The sequence below is a fragment of the Clytia hemisphaerica genome, unplaced genomic scaffold (assembly GCF_902728285.1).
Source record: "Clytia hemisphaerica strain Z4C2 unplaced genomic scaffold, Clytia hemisphaerica genome assembly, whole genome shotgun sequence".
Lineage (NCBI taxonomy): Eukaryota > Metazoa > Cnidaria > Hydrozoa > Leptothecata > Clytiidae > Clytia > Clytia hemisphaerica.
In genome coordinates this window covers 294,802-314,958 of record NW_027104215.1, presented here as the reverse complement: position 1 = coordinate 314,958, position 20,157 = coordinate 294,802, and the positions used below count along the sequence as shown (strand labels likewise).

Sequence of the window (20,157 nt, the reverse complement as noted above, 5' to 3'; positions counted from 1 at the left end):
GTTTAGAAATTGATCCAAACTCAACGAGGGAACTGAGAACTAGCCAAACTTTGCAATTTTCGTGTTTTGAATCCTAAATAAGGGAATTTCCCTAATTAGCATCGAGACCACGCCCTTTTTGTCAATAAAATTTGTTCACGATTAATCATTGACATGTCTGGTCATAAGATCAGGTGCTTAGAAAAAGATCCAAACTCAACGAGGGGACTGAGAACTAGCCAAACTTTGCCAATATTTGCAATTTTCGTGTTTTGAATCCTAAATAAGGGAATTTCCCTAATTAGCATCGAGACGACGCCCTTTTTGTCAATAAAATTTGTCCACGATTAATCATTGACATGTCCCGTCATAAGATCAGGTGTTTAGAAATTGATCCAAACTCAACGAGGGAACTGAGAACTAGCCAAACTTTGCAATTTTCGTGTTTTGAATCCTAAATAGGGGAATTTCCCTAATTAGCATCGAGGCCACGCCCTTTTTGTCAATAAATTTTGTCCACAATTAATCATTGACATGTCTGGTCATAAGATCAGGTGTTTAGAAATTGATTTAACCTCAACGAGGGGACTGAGAACTAGCCAAAGTATGCAATGGGCTGGAAGTTTGAATCCTAAAAAGGGGAATTTCCCCAATTAGCGTCAAGGCCACGCCTTGTATAACAAAAAAATCACTCGTGCAATTATATTCGAATTGCACTTGTTATCATGTGATTAGTACTAGTAATCGTATTACTAGTCCGAAGGACGAGTGCAAATTACGGTATTTTCTCCTTTGTTACGAGTGATTAATCGTTAATTGCACGACAAAACATACGATTCCGAGGTAATCGTCAGTAAATAATCATTAGTAAATCATAGTTTTTTTTGTAAACATTCGAAAACCTCCTTTTTTTCTATTGTTTAAAAAGAAAACATTGCAGTGTAATTTTTCTTTGTTCTTTTTTATATTGAAGAAAAAAAATGTCTTTGTTTTTTATTATATATTGTTAACCGGTTACTTTTTCGAAGCGGGCTACATGACTTTTTGCGCAATGCAATTGGTTCATTTCGCATGACGACGGGCCTACATTGTCCAGAGTTGCCCGTCGTTAGGAAAATTCATTGTGACGTCACTTTTTCAAAGGAAAATGAACAATGCGTTGACATCATTTCTCTCATTTCTTATTTCTGACGTCAGAAATTATAGCAATTTTTTATCTCTTTTCGCTTGTTTTTTCTGCTTTATTCCCCTATTTTTCCTGGATAAAGCGCTAAAAATCAATCAAAGTTGAAGGAAACGGTTAACAAATACAATAATGACCGGTTTTTTTCGGGCTGTACTGAAAATATTGCCCTCGGTCAACGCAACAACCTCGCAAGCTCGGTCGTTACTTGACCTCGGGCAATATTTCTCAGTACAGCCCTCACTAACCGGTCATTATTGTATTAGTAAAAAAAAGTATCTGACACAGAACTTGGGAGAGGACAAAAGTGTCCCCCCGCCGAAGAGTGCAAAAAGTGGTAATAGTGCAATTAACGATTAATCGCACTCCTCTAAAACAATCAATTTCAGAGATCTGTTCCATGCTGCACTTCAGAAAGCCAGGGATATTATGAAAGAAGTAGTGAAACTGTTTTTATTTTCTGAATAAAGATTTGGATGTTCAATGGATGTCTAGTGGATGGAAATGTTAATATTCTTTATCGTTGTTGAATTCTGTATTTAGAAATATTTATAAGTTTAAACAATTTTTAAAATGAATGAATAGAGACAGGCATTAGCGAAAGTGTGACAAAAGAATATGTATAATTAATTTTACATGTAAGTTATAAATACAATATATTTTAGTCATTTGCATTATCAAGGAGCTGTATCAGGCCCGACGGAAGCGGGAAGACTGGAGAGCATTCAGCCTTCCCCACTTTTGAACAAATTAGATTTTTTTTCCTCAAATTGCTAGTGAATTTTATCTCATTTTGAGCCTTCAGCCTCCCCACTTTAACGGTTGTTCCGCTGGGCTTGTATATGGTTTTCAAAAAAGGGACAGGATGTTTCATTATAAATAATATGGTATATAATATAAGGTTAATGCAAAATCCCGTACATAATACAAAATTCCATAAATTCATTTTTCCAACGGTTGCCCTTTGGAACCTAAACCATCATATCGATAAATATCTCGGTTAAGATAAATAGGAACGCATTTTGTCCCCTGTTGTTCACCCTTATTCTGGAAACGTTCAACAGCTTCTACCAGCATAGCACTGGCAACATGTTGTACAGGGATCGTATGCAGAACAAATTCTAAAAAAAAATATGGCGGTTTATCAAAAGGCGTGCCCAAAATATAAAACGGGTAAGTCATCTTGGAGTTGACGGATTTCAGGTCCGAGTGGGCAGCGGGTTGGGTACAAGCGTTAAGTTTTTTTTCACACTGCAGAAACCTATCTACGAGGAACGAGTTACTTATGCGGTAATTTATGAAAGAGGTCTATAACAAAGAAACTCTGACATTAGCTAATTTATGTATCCACCCTTCCAAAGATGGAGTACAACCAACAACTGAACCGCAAAACCGCTGATTCACCGTCGTTCTTAGTCAATCATGGTCTAAACTGCAGAAAACACAACATACATAGGGGGAAAATTTTGGCTGAAAGAAATTTTGGCGAATTGCCTAAAGATTTTGCCAAATTCGCCGACATTTCATTCTGCCGAATTTAAATTTACAGGTAATAAATTCTCGCTATATTTAATTTTCTTTCAATTTAGTCTCTATTTCTCCTACTCTCGGGTACTTAATAGCCGGGGGGGCCCGCTAATTAATTTTTCGAAAATTTTCCACCCAGGACATTCTTATTCCAACCCCCCCGCTTATTGATTTTTGGGAAATTTTTTTTGAAAGCTCCCTTTTTTTGTCCTAATTCTGCTGTATTAGCCTCCTTTTCGAAAATTTTCCACCCAGGACATTTTTATTCCAACCCCCCCGCTTATTAATTTTTGAGAATTTTTCCAACCCCCCTGCTTATTCCAAACCCCCCGGCTATTAGGTACCCGAGAGTAAATACCCTTTTTCCTCTTTTCTCAGCTAAAATATTGAACAAAAGTGGGTCGTTTACCAAAATTAATTCTCGCCAAACTTAGAAATTCTATTAAATCGCCAAAATAAATTCCGCCAAATTGCATTAAAAATTTCTTCTCGCCAAAATTTCTTCCCTTATGGTACATTTGCTAATGTTTTTAAGACGAAAAACAAACTACCAATCTTCTCATCCTCAATCGTTCAAATAAGATTTTGAAAATAATTCAAAGGAAAAGCTTACTGGCTAATTTTTCGGTAAATCGTGGCGTTGTAGATCCCCGATCCATCACTCCAGGTCTCCAGATGGACGTTTTATCGAAATCCAACTCCTTGGCTTTGTCCTCAATCTAAAGAAACGAAAAAACAGACATCATTAAAACTTATTAGTTACAATCTTATTGCATTTATGATTTTTGTAGACTAATTAAAACATTTTTCACATATAATGTAACAAGGGGGGGGGCGGGTTCGATACTAAAATCTAGGACATCATGTTGTTTAGTGACGTGGTGGTTATACCTAAAAAAATTAAAAATCCTTTTAGTATCATGGTTAGTACCATGGTTAGTACCCATGGCCAGTACCAAAAAGATATCCAGACTAAAATTAGAGAATCTTTTTAGTAAATTGGTACTAAAATTAGTAATATTTATAATTTTATGAATTTTTTTTCAGAATTGTTCGGGATTTATTCAGAATTTTTGCAATTTTTCAAAAAAAATTGTAAAATTTTCTCATTTAAAGAAAACTTTCCAAGTTCAATTATTTTTGCATGCAGTCAAATGTCTTTAATGTTTACTCAATTCATTGTTTAAAAGTATTAATTTTTGAGAAAAATGTTTATTCTGTTGCAAAAATCAGCACGCTTGAGAAAAATGGTCCTGAGAAGACATATCTGTCCTGAAAATACCAAAATTGGGTTGTCTCCGTGTCAAAATGTCCCAGATGGGTACTAAAATACCACTTCTCTAAAATGGGGTGGTGGTATGCAAGAAATTCTCGAAAATCCTTTTAGTACACATATATGATCAGGTTATCTTTACATGGGTTTGCCCCGATTTGTCTTTTATTGTTATCGATAAAGCATTTTTTCAAATCTAATGTACACGCTTGGGTGAGATAGGGCATGTCTCAAAAACCTAACAATATACCCTCATGACTGAACGTACCTGCCCTTTAACCTGCATGTAAAGAAAATAACTATTGCTGTTTGATCCTTGACTTGACATGAATGAACAATGCGGAACTCCGACTTCTTTTGCAACCGTCATCATATCTACGTTGATCCCGTAATCAATACGCCGGAACTCCTCCTAAAGACACCGGAATTCTCTGATTAGCAGAAACTCGTAGAATCCTAGAAGTAATTCTTAACCTTCTAAGCTTATTTTTAAAAGGAATAACCAGGTAAAACGAAAATTCAGTCCAGCAAAAACACTTTTCTAAAAGTCATGGTGTTCAAGTCAAAAAGAGAAAGAACTACGTGAGCATAAACTATTTTAAGGAAACGTCTCAATAGAGTAAATAATCCTTTAACTCGATTAGTATATGATAACGAGTGCAATTCGAATAATATAATTGCACGAGTGATTTTTTTGTTATTAATTTTCCGAGTCCGAAAGGACGAGGAAAATTAGAAACAAAAAAAATCACGAGTGCAATTTTCGAATTGTACGAGTTATTATGTGATTACGAGCTAATCGCACAATGGCTGTCACTACTTTTTCCCAGTTAGGAAAGTAAATTACAGAAATTACACTGAGAGTTTTATATTTTTCTCTTCTCTTTATGTCTTTCTTTTGTTGTTGTTTATTGATTTTCTCTCTCACAAAATAAATTTCGAATGCAATTAAAACGTTCGATGCAAAAAAAATGTAAGAAAAAATATTAAAATCAATTTTGTAAACATTGGCGCCGCATTGGAGAGTGTGATTAACGATTAATTGCTCTCTACAGGATGCAATTAACGATTAATTGCTCTCTTTGAGGGCGTGCCAAATAAGAAAAAATAACCCATCGTGCGATTAAAACTGTTATTAATTATGTATTTGACCAAAAAAGGATATACGGCAATAAAATAGACCAATACACTCGCAAAACTTACCGCTGATCCAGCTATTTTACGCGTAGTTCCGAAAGCACTAAAATAGACATCGTGTCCTTCCAGATATTTGCCCACTGTCTCTTTGTTAATCTCTTTGTTCAAATCTGAAAAGAAGGAGATATAGTTGTCATCTCACACCGCGCTCTGCTCTATAAGTATGTGGCGTATGTCTAACCTGGTTTTTAACCCAAAACTATCAGGACTTAATCTTGTTTTAAAGCGACTAAGTCTGGTTCCATTACTGCAGGGCCTTTTATTTCAATGATACAGGATAAAAACGACAGATATTCTACTTCTCCCCCTCACTAGCCCTTACCACAGATCTGTAAAGCCCGAAGGTTTAGATAGGCAACTTTAAGCTTTCTTCAGTAAAAAAAAGTGAAGCAAAAATTTGACTTCTTAAATTTTGTGCCGATGGATAGGATCTAGCATTTTAATTGTTTTCGGAGCGCGAGGTCAAAAAAAGTAGGCGGCAAATCTCTCAAACCAGTGAAATTGCTTATTGTCACGTGATTTCTTTGGTAGAAAATCCTACCAAAACTCGCTTCACTTTTCGATAAAGGCCGCAGATCTAGCCCTTTGGGCTTTACAGATCTGGGGCCCTTATTCGTAACAATTATGAAGAATCCTTACCGATTTGTTCTTTAGTGATTTGTACAAGCCGCCCACTTTTCACCTCCTCTTCCAAATTGATATCGCTGGCGCCCTCCACATCTTCTGGAATGAAAGCCGCCCTCCGCCCAATCGTTGTGATCTTCGTAAATCTCTGAAAAAGAAAACATAGTTTTTTGTTTTTATATTAACAATGTTAATAATCTAAACGAAAGTAAATTTATTATCAAAATGGCAAACTAGAATTTATGTACACTACTGAGAATACATAAAATCATTGTTGACCTCGTTTACAAATTACTTTTATGGGATAAACTTTCGCGGGGATTAAATTTTGCGCTTGGGCCTATCCCGGGGACTTAATTTCGCGGGTGGCACTATTGGGTGGCAATATTTTCACGATTTTGTGACTTTTACTATCAAATCATGCATGTTGGTTGTTGAAATACACATTACTTGCGCCTCTTTGTGCAAGTAACCATTCAATTAGTATTTATTTGACATATTTTGGACGAGGCCCTTCCAAATTCCCATTGGGACTTAATTTCGCGGATTTTCGCGGATGACACCCAAATCCACGAAATCCGCGCAATTCAATTCCCGCGAAAGTTTATCCCATTAAAGTATTTTGCCAAGATACTGCAACATTTTCAGACATCTAAATCGATAACGGTCTTTTAAGAATACATACAATAACGAACGTTTTAAAGCCTTTGGAAGTTAATATTTGATTTCAGAACGAGGCCAGGGAATATTGTATCTCGATTCCAGAAGAATGAATTACTCCAGTACCTGATCTTTAATCAATCCAGCGAATAAATATTTCCCCGTTGCTCCTGTTGCACCAATCATTACAGCTTTGAGTTGCGTCATATCTTGAGCGTTTGTTAAGGGCGTTGTCTCTTCTGTTGATGGCGGTGGGCACTGTTCGCTTCCGCCTTCAGCCATACTTTGATAATACACTAAACCTTCGTACAGCAGGAAAGACAATAACCCAACAACGATAGAGTAGATTATAATATTTGTCATTTAATTTTTTGTGTTGTTTTTTTTGTCACTGAAATCGAGAAACAAAACCATAAGCTAATAAATGTAGGGAAAGAGATTCTTCGAAAATTTGTAAAATCAAAAACTAAAACCATCAAGGATAAATGCGTGAAGGATTGAAAAATGAGCAAAGTTAATTTGACATGGCTTCAATCAGACAAAGTAAAATGAGAGCGTTGTAAACCATGCCAAAAGATGGTTCAATGAGTTCAGTCCACTAGACTCTGGCTATATAATGTAAAACGTAACTAGGAAATTAAAGTCTGTCTCGAAATAATTTGCAGCTGGAGACAAAAATGGCTGTAACTTTTGATAGAGTTCGAATCAAGTTGCGATTAAGTGCTTGTTAAAATGATATTCGTGAGTGGAATATTATCAAGTAAAAAAATTGAGAAAAAAAAGGAAAATGAAAATGAAAAATGAAGAAGAAAAAAATCACCTTTTTGTAGAAATGTGGTATAATTACCATTTTCACAGGAGTGATTCTTCAATCTTAGATCATCATCACTGTCAAAAAAATTTTCAAAAATATTCATTCAATCAAAAGATATCAAAGAGAGTTTACTGCTGGTTGACCCTATAGAATAGTAAAAACTGGTAAAAAACGACAAAAAAACAGCCTTTTGTCGATCAACCAGCAATAAACTTTGTTTGATATCTTTTGATTGAATGAATATTTTTGAAAAATTTTTTCACATTGATGATGATCTAAGATTGAAGAGTCACTCCTGTGAAAATGGTAATTATACCACATTTCTACAAAAAGTTGATTTTTTTTCTTCTTCATTTTTCATTTTCATTTTCCTTTTTTTTCTCAATTTTTTTACTTGATAATATTCAACTCGCGATTATCTTTTTAACGAGCACAAAATCGCAACTTGATTCGAATTCTATCAAAAGTTACAGCCATTTTTTTCTCCAGCTGCAAATTATTTCGAGACAGACTTTAGGTCCTTGAATAACAGAAATCTCAAGGCTGCATGACACAGACAATACGGTACATAGTGGCACCGCCACTTCTTATGTTTAAGTTTCTTCTCTCTAGCTTGACTTGGTATGGTTAAATTCATATAAAAATAATACGTAAAAGCGAAAAAAACAAACTTAACTGGGTTAAAAATTTGATAGTAATAATTCTATGTATAACGTAATGCTAGTAAGTAAACAATTCAAAATAATACGAGTAAAGACATCTAAATTCTAAAAATTGTTAAATCTCAACAAATTCGCCACCAAAATTGTTAATAAATTTTAACAGGTTTGCCGCCGTCAGTTAGAAGATAGTGAGATAAAGCATGAAGACAATACTGAGGTTAAGTATATCGGAATAATCACGACGACAGCTGAAAATTGTAACAGGCTAGTCAAAAAAACAAATATGATTGGTCGAAACTTGCTAGCCTGTTACATTGTCGTCCGTCGTCGTGATTATGCCGATTTACTTAACCTCGCTATTGCAGATATACGGAATATATGATGTGAGACCTTCACAGGCTAAAGGACATGATCTTTATAATGTGAGTTGGCGAAACCTATCATAAAATCGCGCGGGAACGGGAACTTTGTGCCGTAGCACTCGGGCCTTAATCATAAGCTCGCGTCGTAGATTTTTGGATGTAAATACATCTTCATGCTACCTCCTAAGTAATAATGAAGTAAGCATCAATTATCCAGAAGAGAAAAAATATCAAGGCAAGTTAATAAATGTTGTTGCTACCCAGCTGGCACACAACGTTGATTCAACGTTTACGTAACGTTCACAACGTCCATATAACGTTAGATGAACGTTAAAATAACGTTGTGTGCCAGCTGGGTACAAGTGTGAGGATTGCATGCATCGATGCAAATTCCCATCTCTTCAAAAGACTTACTTATATATTAGAGCACATATATTCACAAGTTTCAAGAAGTGTGCCTGTCGACTGTAAATTCACAGCTTTCGAATTAGCTCTCTGTTATTGATTTCGTGTAAACGCAGCCTTCGACCTGTGAAATTTAATTTAATTTACTTGATATTTTTCGTGGAAATTACATGGAATCAAAGCAAGAAATTCGAAGCCCGCATATTGGTGTCAAAATAAAACACTTCACACAGGCAATTAAAATACCAGATGGGTATTAGAAACGGCTGTAACACTTATCACAGATGGTAATATAACTTAAAATTATATATGAATATTAAAAAATTTATACAACAATTTTTATAATAACAATTTGAGCTCATTATAGTAAGTATTGTTTCGATATTTTATTCATTCGATTTGCATTATTATTTGTAATTATCCTAATTCTGGATAGGTCTAATCATATACTTTTTATCCTTCGGTTTGATTTTCGTTGATTATTTTCAAAGCTTAATCAATCAATTCACTAAAAATGGAGAACTGTCCCATTATCGACAATTTTTTTGTCAAAAGTTAAATAATCTGGTTTGTAAAATACACCACCATAATTGACTTCTCAGTAGCCAGTACATCAAAATATTTGGTCATCACAGCTACCTGATCATTGGAACAACCCTCTAAACGAATCAAGCCAAGTGGTGACATCCTTGGACTTGAGCTTTCAACCAGCATGGCCATAGAAACCCGATCTCTGCGATTCGGTTGTTCGGCAATTTTTCATCCTTACCATTCTGTAAAGTACACCCATCTCCACTATTACAGCATAAGCGGTTTATCTGCAGTGACAGTTTGAACGTATGAACTAAACTTACGTAAGAATTTTGGATATTCACGTTTTGCAACTTGACGGATTGCAGAAGCTGGAGCCCAACCTCCTGGGTTCACTGGATTGATAAAAGAAAAGAAAAAAAGATGTTTCGAATTCACAGTTCTATATAGAGTCGACGCTCTATAATTCGACTTCCTAGGAGAATTAGTTTTTCATCGAATAAAGGCGCGTATCGAATACTTTAATCGTAGAAATTTTAGCGAGACTAATTTTAGCGTATATTAACGAGTCAGGAAAATCTTGATTTTTTTTGGATTTATTTTAGCGAATCACGATTTCAAAAAATTTCGCGTGGATAAATTTTAGCGAATACCATAGTGTCCTCCCCCCCCTTTATAAAGGGGGGGGATTCTGATTTTGGCCCTTTTTGAAAGTATGGGGGAAAATGAAAAATTTGAAATTTGCAGGGGGAAAATAAAGAGGGGGGAAAACCATAAATTTAGGAGATTTTGACTGGGGGAACTTCACTGATCTCAAGGTGATCTTGTTGCAAAACCTGTTTAAGCAATAAAATCAGCAAATCTTTTGGGATAAACCAACTTTTCAATACAATTTCATTTTTCCAGCACTTTCAAGGCTATTTTTTCAAGCTTTCCAAAATTTCAAACTTGATTTAAGGCATTTTTATGTTTACCATATGGGGGAACCGCAAAATCTTCAAATAGCTGGGGGAATTCAAAAAAGAGGGGGGAACCGAAAAATTTTGAAATATGGTGGGGGAAATAAAAGAGGGGGGAATGGAGAAAAATTTTGATTTTTAGTGGGGGGAACCAACCCAGGAGGACACTATGAATACTCGTATTATATTATCAACTAAATTCGTTTTCTAGCATTTCTTAGCATTGAAACCCTTCCTATTGATAAAAATGTATCAAGGCAATAATAACCAGAAATTTCGCGCGGATAAATTTTAGCGATCCGTCGATTCGGTGTGTTTTAGCTAGATTTATTTTAGCGAAAATAGGGAAAACTCGCTAAAACGCTAAAATTAGTCTCGCTAAAATTTCTACGATTAAAGAGAACGTCGAACTAGAAAGCTTCAACTGTATCGAGTACCATGAATATCAAGTGCAGAAATACAGTTCACTATCTCTATAATTTGAACTAGATTCGGAATACAATTTCTTCGAGAGAGAAATTTGAATTATTATGACTACTTTTCTAACAATAGAAGTTTAAACTATTGAGAGCCAAAGTGCATGCTCTGCTAAAGTCAATAACTACAAGCCGTTAATTGTAACAGTTAATTATGATGACATTTGCAACGTGAAATCAACGATATGAGCTTAATCGAAACCTTAGTTTCGATGGCCCCTTTTTAGTCCAATGATTTTCGTCTGAGACGGAAAATGGAATTTGCATAGCAAATTAGCACATTTTCTTGAAAATAATGCGAATTGTGTATTTTGGGACAGAAAAGCCTCTTTATAGATTTCACTGAGACGAAAATATGTCTTAGACGAATAAACTTTTAACACTGAAATAAAGCAGGAGGTAAGATCCAGTAGGACATAGATATCTTTATGCTTTGTCTCACAGAACTCGCTTAAAATAACATTTTTAGCAAAAATAGAGACTTTCCTATCAATGTCCAAAATTAAAATAACATCGAATGAATTCCTTTTCTTACCTTGAGCCATATACGTAAGCTTACATGCGATATTTTCGCGCGTATATTTCTTCTTTTTGACGTCACCAATCGTATACGTTTGACACAACATCACAACGTTCGCTACTGCACGCACAAATTTATCGTTCTAAAAAATGAAAGGAAAAAATGATAATATGCTCCTTATATAAAGTTAACTCTTTCAATAGGAACCTCTTATTATCTGAAAACTTACTCCATATCAGAAAAATTTCCATATCTCGAACAAAAGTTTTTGTTCCACGTGCAGATTCGAGTTATGGAGTCTCCACTATAAAAAAAATACTGTGATAACATACCGGTACTTTTTCATGTTCCATCGAAATATTCTGTACAGTCCAAGGTCGTTCCACTTCTTTATCCATTCGTTCAACGTTGTCTTCTTTACCAAGTTGCCGTATGTGTGATATGAAACAAGTATCTCGTTGCGCTGATGGCCAAATACGTTTGTGGATTTGTTGGAAGATGGCCGTATTTTCGGACAGTTTTTCGATCATTTTCACTTTTTCAACGGTCACTGTTATTAAAAGAAGATTATGAAAATTTATTTGATATACAGCCAATAAGTCTCACTTAGTTAGAATCTCTATTATTCAATTCTTTCTTCAATTTGAACTGACATATTACTCACCTCAGCTGGAAAGTGGATTAAATCACTCTCTTTAATTCGAATAAAACTTTTGTCCCTTGAAAATCGAAGTAAAGAGAATGAACTGTAGTAATAACCAGAATCAAAAATAAAAGCGTTGGTTGAGATTTTAGCATTTATACAAATTTATTAGGACGTACGCTCCTGAGTGTCCAATTTCGAGTGCTTTATTTCATAAAACAATTAACGCAGTTAAAATAAAGAGTATATTTCGAATGTATCTGAAGTTTTAAATTGTCACCACTCCGTAAACATGTAAATTCACCTTTACAGATGTTTGACTAGCTATGCACAGTTGACGATCTCTTATTCGATTTTAAGGGGATCGGATTTTCATCAAATAAGGCAGTGTTTCGAATAGTACATCGTCGTTTACGACAGCGTCAACTTTAATACTTTAGGCGTAAAAACTTTCACGAGGTCGAAAAATCGCGAAATGCACGACATTTACTTTCGCGAATTTGAGGAAAAAATGTTTTTCGCGAGCATAAACTTTCGCGAATCGTTGGATAAAAATTTGAAATTTCGAATGAAAATTGCCTTAAAAGTGAAAAATATAACTTAAATATGATAAAGACGGTTGCTTTTCGACTTAAAAAAGGCATTATAAAGGATAAAAACATGCCAAAAATTTGATAATTATTACGATTTTGAGGTTTTATTGATTACCAATTTTTTTGAGAATTTTTCGCCGGCATAATTGCCCTGTTAAGACATTTACTTTCGCGAAAAAGGCCAAAATTCTCAAAAATCGCGAAGTTTGTACGCCTAAAGTACCCTCTTACCTTCCCAATCTAGTCGAACATCTTTATCGAAGAAATAATGACACATCTCATGACCACTGACACCCTGAATCAAACAAAATCATGAATTTCTTATATAAAACACTACATAGGGCCGTGGCAGTTAAAATTATAAAAAAGCAAAATAATACGCCTTTTTTTGCTGAGTGCACCAAAGTAACGTACGCTTCAATCAAAACAAACAAGTGACATGGCGGGAGAGAGAAAGGGTATTGATTAATCAAATTGCCGGCACCGAAAAGATGGCCCATTACTTTGCTTCAGCCAGTGTCCTATATAAGATATATGTGAACAGAAATACATTAAACGTCCGTCAATTCGCACCAATAGGCGTGGACTGGTAGAAACTAGAGACGCAGCTGACTTGCATAGAAAATCATTATTTGCAGACTATTTGGAAGTCATTATAACTTTGATTCAGACAATCAGAACTGCGATACTGAGGGTAAAGAGTTATTAAAATCAAGAAATCAAGCATGTTCCATTGGTTCACCGCAAAGTTTAATAAAATAAGTAAAGAGGTAAATTTACGTGGATGATATGTGAAGCTTTCAGTGGATCGCACACCAAACCTTCAATTTCCACGTCTTTACGGTATACCTGCAACAAAAGAAATTACTGAAGTTAGTAAATTAACAGGTACCCTTTCTGAAGCGCTTCGCGATGGTCGATTGTCTGGAGAGTCAGCCTTATACTTTTTACATCCCCTTGGTTTTGGTTAAACGCTTCAGTCGCAGCAGACACCTTTAATCGAGCAGGGGTTTATCTAAACCGCCGTTCGCAGACCGTAAAAACATTTATCATTGAACAAATTTTGAATAATACGGGTTATCTCACGTAAAACGTAGTCATTTCTCTAACATGAAATATAAGTCTATCTTACAACCTTAGAGGTAGAAAATTGTTCTCGATAAAAGCTTACTTTATAGGGGTCAGTCTGTGTCAGTCAACAAGAAAAGCATTTACTTGCTCACCTCAAAATTCATTTAAACTAAAGACTTTGGTTTGGCAAAAATAAGAAATGTAATGTAAAATATAGAAACACTATTCAATATTCATTATAACAATATTCATCTATCCTAGGTCCTGTAGGTCCTAAAGTCCTGAGATGAGAATATCCCAAATACACCCCACAATATACATACACCCTCTTGGTCCCAAAAGTCCAAAGGTCCCAAGATGAGAATATACCAAATACACCCCACAATATATATGTACCCCTAGGTCCCAAAGGTCCCAAGGTTCCGAGGTGAGAGTATGTAAAATACACCCCAAAATATACATACACCACCTAGGTAACAAAGGTCCCAAGGTCCCGAAATGAGAATATACCAAATACACCCCACAATATATACATACACCACCTAGGTCCCAAAGGTCCCAAGGTTCCGAGGTGAGAATATACCAAATACACACCAAAATATACATACACCACCTAGGTCCCAAAGGTCCCAAGGTTCCGAGGTGAGACTATACCAAATACACACCAAAATATACATACATCCCCTAGGTCCCAAAGGTCCCAAGGTTCCGAGGTGAGACTATACCAAATACACACCAAAATATATACATACACCCCCTATGTCCCAAAGGTCCCGAGGTGAGAATATACCAAATACACCCCCAAAATATACATACATCCCTAGGTCCCAAAGACCATTAGGCCCTGAGATGAGAATATACCAAATACACCCCACAATATACATGCACCCCCTAGGTCCAAAAGGTCCCAAGGTCCCGAGATGAGAATATACCAAATACACTCCACAATATACATGTATTCCTAGGTCCCAAAGGTCCCAAGGTGAGAATATATAAAATACACCCCAAAATATACATACACCCCTAGGTCCCAAAGGTCCCAAAGGTCCCAAGGTCCCGAGATGAGAATATACCAAATACGCCCAAAAATATGCATACACCCCCTTGGTTCCAAGGTACCGAGATCAGAATATACTAAATACACCCAAAAATATACATACATCCCTAGGTCCCAAAGGTCATTAGGTCCCGAGATGATAATATACCAAATACACCCCAAAATATACATACACCCCTTTGGTCCCAAAGGTCCCAAGGTCCCGAGATGAGGTCACAAATTAAACACGACCTTCTCACAGACCCACAGCAATTTTTAGAGATGAATGAGGGGTTAAAACCATTTTCAACAGAAGCTCCTCAATGAGCATATTTTAGCTTTTTGGCTGTTTTTTTGCTGAGTCAGCAAAATTTATAAGTGAAATATCTCGAGATCTAGACATGCAATCTCAACAAACTATACCTTTAATCGACAGTACTCATCGAGGAACTTCTGTTGAAAATGGTTTTAACGCCTCATTCATCTTTGAAAATTGCTGACGTCAGCAATAAAAACTGCCATTTTCTCGGGATGTGGTTGACGAAATTTAACAAATGACCTCATTTTAGACATCTACTCTTCGAGCTTTATCAGATGGAACAGTCAAAATAAATCAATTTAAAACTTTAAAATTGACGTTTCTAAGGGCTCGTTACCTAAAAAGACCCCTCTCATTCTTTGGGTCATAACTTTTTTTGCAAAAGAGGAAAAAATTGACCAATTTCATTTTTGGAAAGCTGATAAAATTATCTTTCCAACGGTATATAGAAGACCTTTTATAATATTTTTTTCTAGCTTGACTCCAAATTCTACAGGACTACTTGTTTACTTTGTAAGAACTAATAAACGAAGGGTATATTGCCCGCTATCAAGCGTTATTGATTTGATTCTTATAAATAGATACTTAAAAGAAAAGTAAATATGCTAACATTGTGCACCGTTCCTTGTTTACTTTGTAAAAACTAAAAGGGTGTATTACTCGCTATCAAGCGTTATTGATTTGATTTTTATAAAGTAGATGCTTATAAGAAAATTAAATATGCTCATATTGTGCACCATCCCTTGTTTACTTTCTAAAATCTAATAACAGAAGGGTATATTACCCTCTATCAAGCGTTATTGATGCGATTCCTAGGGGGTATATGTATATTGTGGGGTGTATTTGGTATACTCTCATCTCGGGACCTTGGGACCTTTGAGGCCAAGGGGATGTATGTATATTTTAGGGTGTACTTGGTATATTCTGATATCGGGACCTTGGGACCTTCGGGACCTAGAGGGTACATGTGTTTTGTGGGGAGATTTTCATCTCGGGACCTCGGGACCTAGAGAGTACATATATTTTGTGGAGGTGTACAGCATAATATCACGAATATAGAACTGGTTTGGTAAAATACACAGGAAGAAATCTTTAGCCGACGATGTAAAAACTCTATATCATCCGAAAATGTTAAGAATATGTTAATAAGAACATTTTTAGGCTTGAAACCCAAAAAAAGTTAAGAACATCCGGAGGCTTCAAAATTTTGGATGTTCTTATAAAAAAAACTTGTATTTACTTTCGACAATCACTATCAAATAAACTCTTTGATAAAGCAGAAAAAAACAAGTTCTCTGATTTGTGTAGCGATCGTTTCTATCGTACAATGTTAAGTAGGTCATTAAATAAAAGTCCAGAAAAGACGGCTCGTCATATAAATCGGACGGTTTCTACATGCTTTAAGGATAAAAATGAAGATGTGTTTTCCCTTTTTCACTGCTTACTAGTAATCTAATTTTTTGAATAGGCAACAAGTTCTATACCAATGTACATTAGAAACATTCTTAATACCATTGATTCTGTTAAAACTGGCAGAATTCGTGTAAAATCAACATTAAGTTATAAATTTCTTATGCTCACTTTTTTACTAAAAAATCACGATCGGTCAAGATTGTTAAGTTTTCACATAAACAATTGCTGAGATTTTATCACCAAAGTAAAAGTCTTCTGGTACTTCAAATTTCAACAACCACCAACCAAAAAAATTACGTGGTCCAAACTTCAAATGCTTTTCACGTATTGTTGGATGGAGAAGGAAGAATCTTCCATTAGTCATCGTTTCTTCGTTCAGACCTTCAAACATTATATCTTCTTCTTTGTAACCATTACCTACTTCTTCTTTAAATCCAATATCTAGATAATCATGACATTCGACAAACTCTTTCTTGATAAAAACATACTTTGTTCCATCGATTGGAGACAAAACGTTTTCTTGTTTTCTATTCGTCAAAATCAAACTGATTTCTCGATACCAGACTTCATAAGATTCGAAAACATTTTCTTCCCATTTTTTCCCTTCAAAGAAAGTATCAGCTCCCCAAGCTAACTTTTCCACTTTTGTGAAATGCTTCTGAGGTTTTTCTTTTTTGACAGATACAACTTTCTTGGGTTTGACCACATCGTTTGACTGGTTGTTCTTTAACTTTAACTTTTGAATCTCGTTTCGAAGTGTTTGGATTGTTGCGTCTTTTTCTTTCGTCAACGCAACAAGTTTCAGGTTGTGATCATTTTCCAAATCTTTAAGTTTAAGTTTGTGATCATTTACCAAATCCTTGGTTTTTGTTTGGTTGAGATTTTCCAAATCTTTAAGTTTCAGGTTGTGATCATTTTCCAAATCTTTAAGTTTAAGTTTGTGATCATTTACCAAATCCTTGATTTTTGTTTGGTTGAGATTTTCCAAATCTTTAAGTTTTAGTTTGTAATCATTTTCCAAATCTTTAAGTTTAAGTTTGTGATCATTTACCAAATCTTTAAGTTTAAGTTTGTGATCACTTTCCATATCTTTGATTTGAAGTTTGAAGTCGTTATCTTTTCCCAGAATCTCCTGGTCTTTTGTCATCAGTTTCATTTTGCACTCGTTGTCCTTGGTTGCAATCTCCTTGTCTTTCTCGTTCAGTTTTAACGTTGTCTCATCTACCTTAGTTGCCATTTCCTTGTTTTTCATTACAAGTTGTTTTTCCATTTCATTCAGTTTATTTTGAAGCTCGCGGTCGGCTTGAATTTGTTTCAACTCTATCCCATGTGAATGTTTCAAATTAAGCAGCTCCAATTGATGTGTTAAGTTGGCATTTTTCATTTGTGCTTCCATCAATTCAATCTTTGATTCGTAGGTCAGTTTTTGAAATTCTTTTTGATGTTCTTCTTTCAACTTTTTTATTTCAACACTATCAGATTTTTTCGGAGGATTTCTATCATTTGCGCTGTGTGCAAAATTTCTCTCCTCCATTTTATCGAATGATTCAAAACTCCCTCAATATTCTGTGTCGCACACATAAACCTCTCTCTTTTAAAATTTCTCATCCACAAACTCAACACAAAGTACACAAAAACAAAACATACAATCTCGTATTACTATTTGGCTTCAAAAAAGCTGCTCAAATATCTTTTCGATCGAAAAGGGGGTTTCTATGACAACACAGTTTTAAAAAGAAATTCTTAGAATTCCTTCTCTTTATCTCATAATGGTGTTTATGAATCAATGAAAATTACAACTTTCTTGATATCACCAATCATTGGAAAATATTTTTTGGTAAATCGGAGAAAAATTTGACACACCAATAGACTGGAGTCGTTTATAATGCGTGTAATACTAATAATACCAATACTAATAATAACAATAATAATAATAATAATAATTTTGAAGTTTTGAGGCAGATAGAAAAAAAGATCAACACAAGAGAAAACACAAGAGGTAGCTGGCTGACGGAGATCGAAGTTGACGATATGAGACGAACCATTCAGTCCAAAATCAATGACGAACGACATCAACCAGTCTACCAACCAAATCAAGAAGAAAACCAAACCAATCAACCAGACCAACCAGCCGAAACGGAAGAGAATCTACCACCACCGCCACTTCCACCACCCGCCATCCAACCGAACGTTGAACCGCTTGCAGAACATATAGAGAACGAAAACCAAGACGAAATTGACAGAGTAAGAACTATGATATCTCGGATGTATGCTATAGCCATATACAACAACACCTTTTAGGACCGTTATACCTTCGAAAGCGGGGAAAAAAGGGAATTTGAACTTAAAAAAGCTTTGCAAAAATCAACAAGCCCTTGAGCATTCCATTGCTAACCGACATCTCTGAGTCAATCACTAATGACGTCCACTTATGGGTGTGCCTTCCTTTCTATAAAATTCGCAACTCAAACAATGTCTGGTAAGAAAACAAGATCGGCGCCAAACGAAAAAGAGCAACTGCAGCACAGATGAAAGTTCGCTCGACAAGCTCCGCCACCGACATCACAAAATCGAGCAAATGTCATCGTTGATCCATCGCAAAAATCAAACGAAACAACAACAGTATGAAATCAAATACAGCTACAAACGACAATCGCGAATCCAATCCTAGAACCTTGACAACGTTGAGGCGCTCAACAACCGTCTAACGATTCTCAAACGTGGAAAAGCAATACCACCCAAACACACGTTGAAATGATCCGGGCAAGTTCTACGACGAAGTGCGCGATAACAAAATACACTCAGCGAACCTCCAAAGAGCAAGACATCAACTCGTTTTGGAAGCCAATATTTAACAACGAGCAACATTACAATCAAGATGCGTATTGGCTCGACGAATACAAAATGACGTAAACGAACAGATTGTCGAATCCGAATATCAACCATTACGAGTGAAGAGGTTAAATCAGCAACTTCCAAATTCCAGAACTGGAAAAGCCCAGGCATAGACAAAATCCATAACTTCTGGTGGTGCTACTTGACTAACCTACACCCAAAGATAGCAACATACTCCACCAAACTATCAACAATCCCACGATACACCTCAATGGCTGAACTGGACGTACAACCCTTTCCGAAGAAAGCCGAGACCAGAAACCCTGCCAACATCGACCCATCCATGCCTGCCAATCATATACAAAATCATGACGAGCATATAAACGAACCGGAGGAAGAACCACATCGACCAAAACCATCTGGTCCCGGACGAGCAAAAAGGATGCTCGAACAAAACCTACGGTACCATCGATCAACTGGCAGTCAATACAATGGTGATGTCAGACGCCGTCAAGAAATGCCGCAATATCAGCACTGCGTGGATTGACTACAAGAAGGCATTTGACTCCATCCCTCACGACTGGCTAATTGAATCGTCAAAATCACAGTTTGATCTACCACCATCAACTTCTTTTCGAAAACTATCAAACTGGCAAAATCCTACATCTCCACACTGACGAATTGAAATCCGCGAGCGAATGTTTCAAATCAAAAAATGGAATTTTCAGGGAGACAGCCCATCCGGTCTTCACTTCGTCATATGTCTACTTCCATTAACCTGGCTCCTCAACAAAACAAATATCGGTTACAAACTATCCAACTCCAACCAGAAAGTCAGCCACCTAATGTTCATGGATGACCTGAAACTTTATGCTCCCAATGACAAACTTCTTAACAACCTTATCGATATTGTCAAACGTTTTAGCGATGACATTAAAATGACATTTGGTATTGATAAATGTAACAAGCTCACTATCAATCCGAGGGAAGTAAAAAAATCTGACAATACGAGACTCACAACGGAGATGAGATAAATCGTTAAACAATCAAGAGTAAACAAATATCTCGGATTCAA

At 35.8% G+C, this 20,157-nt stretch overlaps 2 protein-coding genes across 2 annotated transcripts in view; both read right to left on the bottom strand.

Moving 5' to 3' along the window:
- Positions 1–1,675: 1,675 nt before the first annotated feature.
- On the bottom strand, positions 1,676–6,836 carry LOC136815705 (uncharacterized). Its single transcript, XM_067072147.1, has 6 exons — positions 6,570–6,836; positions 5,799–5,931; positions 5,166–5,269; positions 4,231–4,374; positions 3,303–3,408; positions 1,676–2,283 (listed from the first exon to the last, which is right to left on the bottom strand). Exons 1-6 carry the CDS (start codon positions 6,804–6,806, stop codon positions 2,105–2,107), a joined length of 903 nt encoding a protein of 300 aa, XP_066928248.1. The 5' UTR covers positions 6,807–6,836; the 3' UTR covers positions 1,676–2,104.
- A 1,863-nt stretch (positions 6,837–8,699) lies between these two features.
- The window catches only part of LOC136815704 (ceramide transfer protein-like), a 35,815-nt gene continuing 24,357 nt past the window's right edge, over positions 8,700–20,157 (bottom strand). The window contains exons 9-13 of the mRNA XM_067072145.1: positions 13,189–13,257; positions 12,640–12,703; positions 11,505–11,722; positions 11,188–11,314; positions 8,700–9,612 (exon numbers count right to left, since the gene is read on the bottom strand). Of these exons, the coding sequence (XP_066928246.1) occupies positions 9,485–9,612; positions 11,188–11,314; positions 11,505–11,722; positions 12,640–12,703; positions 13,189–13,257 (606 nt within the window). The 3' untranslated portion in view covers positions 8,700–9,484. The remainder of the gene's footprint in view (positions 9,613–11,187; positions 11,315–11,504; positions 11,723–12,639; positions 12,704–13,188; positions 13,258–20,157) is intronic.

Bases quoted from the DNA above. Each gene is read 5' to 3' on its own strand.
- LOC136815705 (XM_067072147.1), bottom strand. From the start codon at position 6,806: ATGACAAATATTATAATCTACTCTATCGTTGTTGGGTTATTGTCTTTC. The intron at 5,932-6,569 runs GTACTGGAGTAA...TTTCTTTTTCAG, and splicing joins CTGGATTGATTAAAGATCAG to AGATTTACGAAGATCACAAC. The intron at 3,409-4,230 runs GTACGTTCAGTC...TCGTTTCTTTAG, and splicing joins ACATGCAGGTTAAAGGGCAG to ATTGAGGACAAAGCCAAGGA.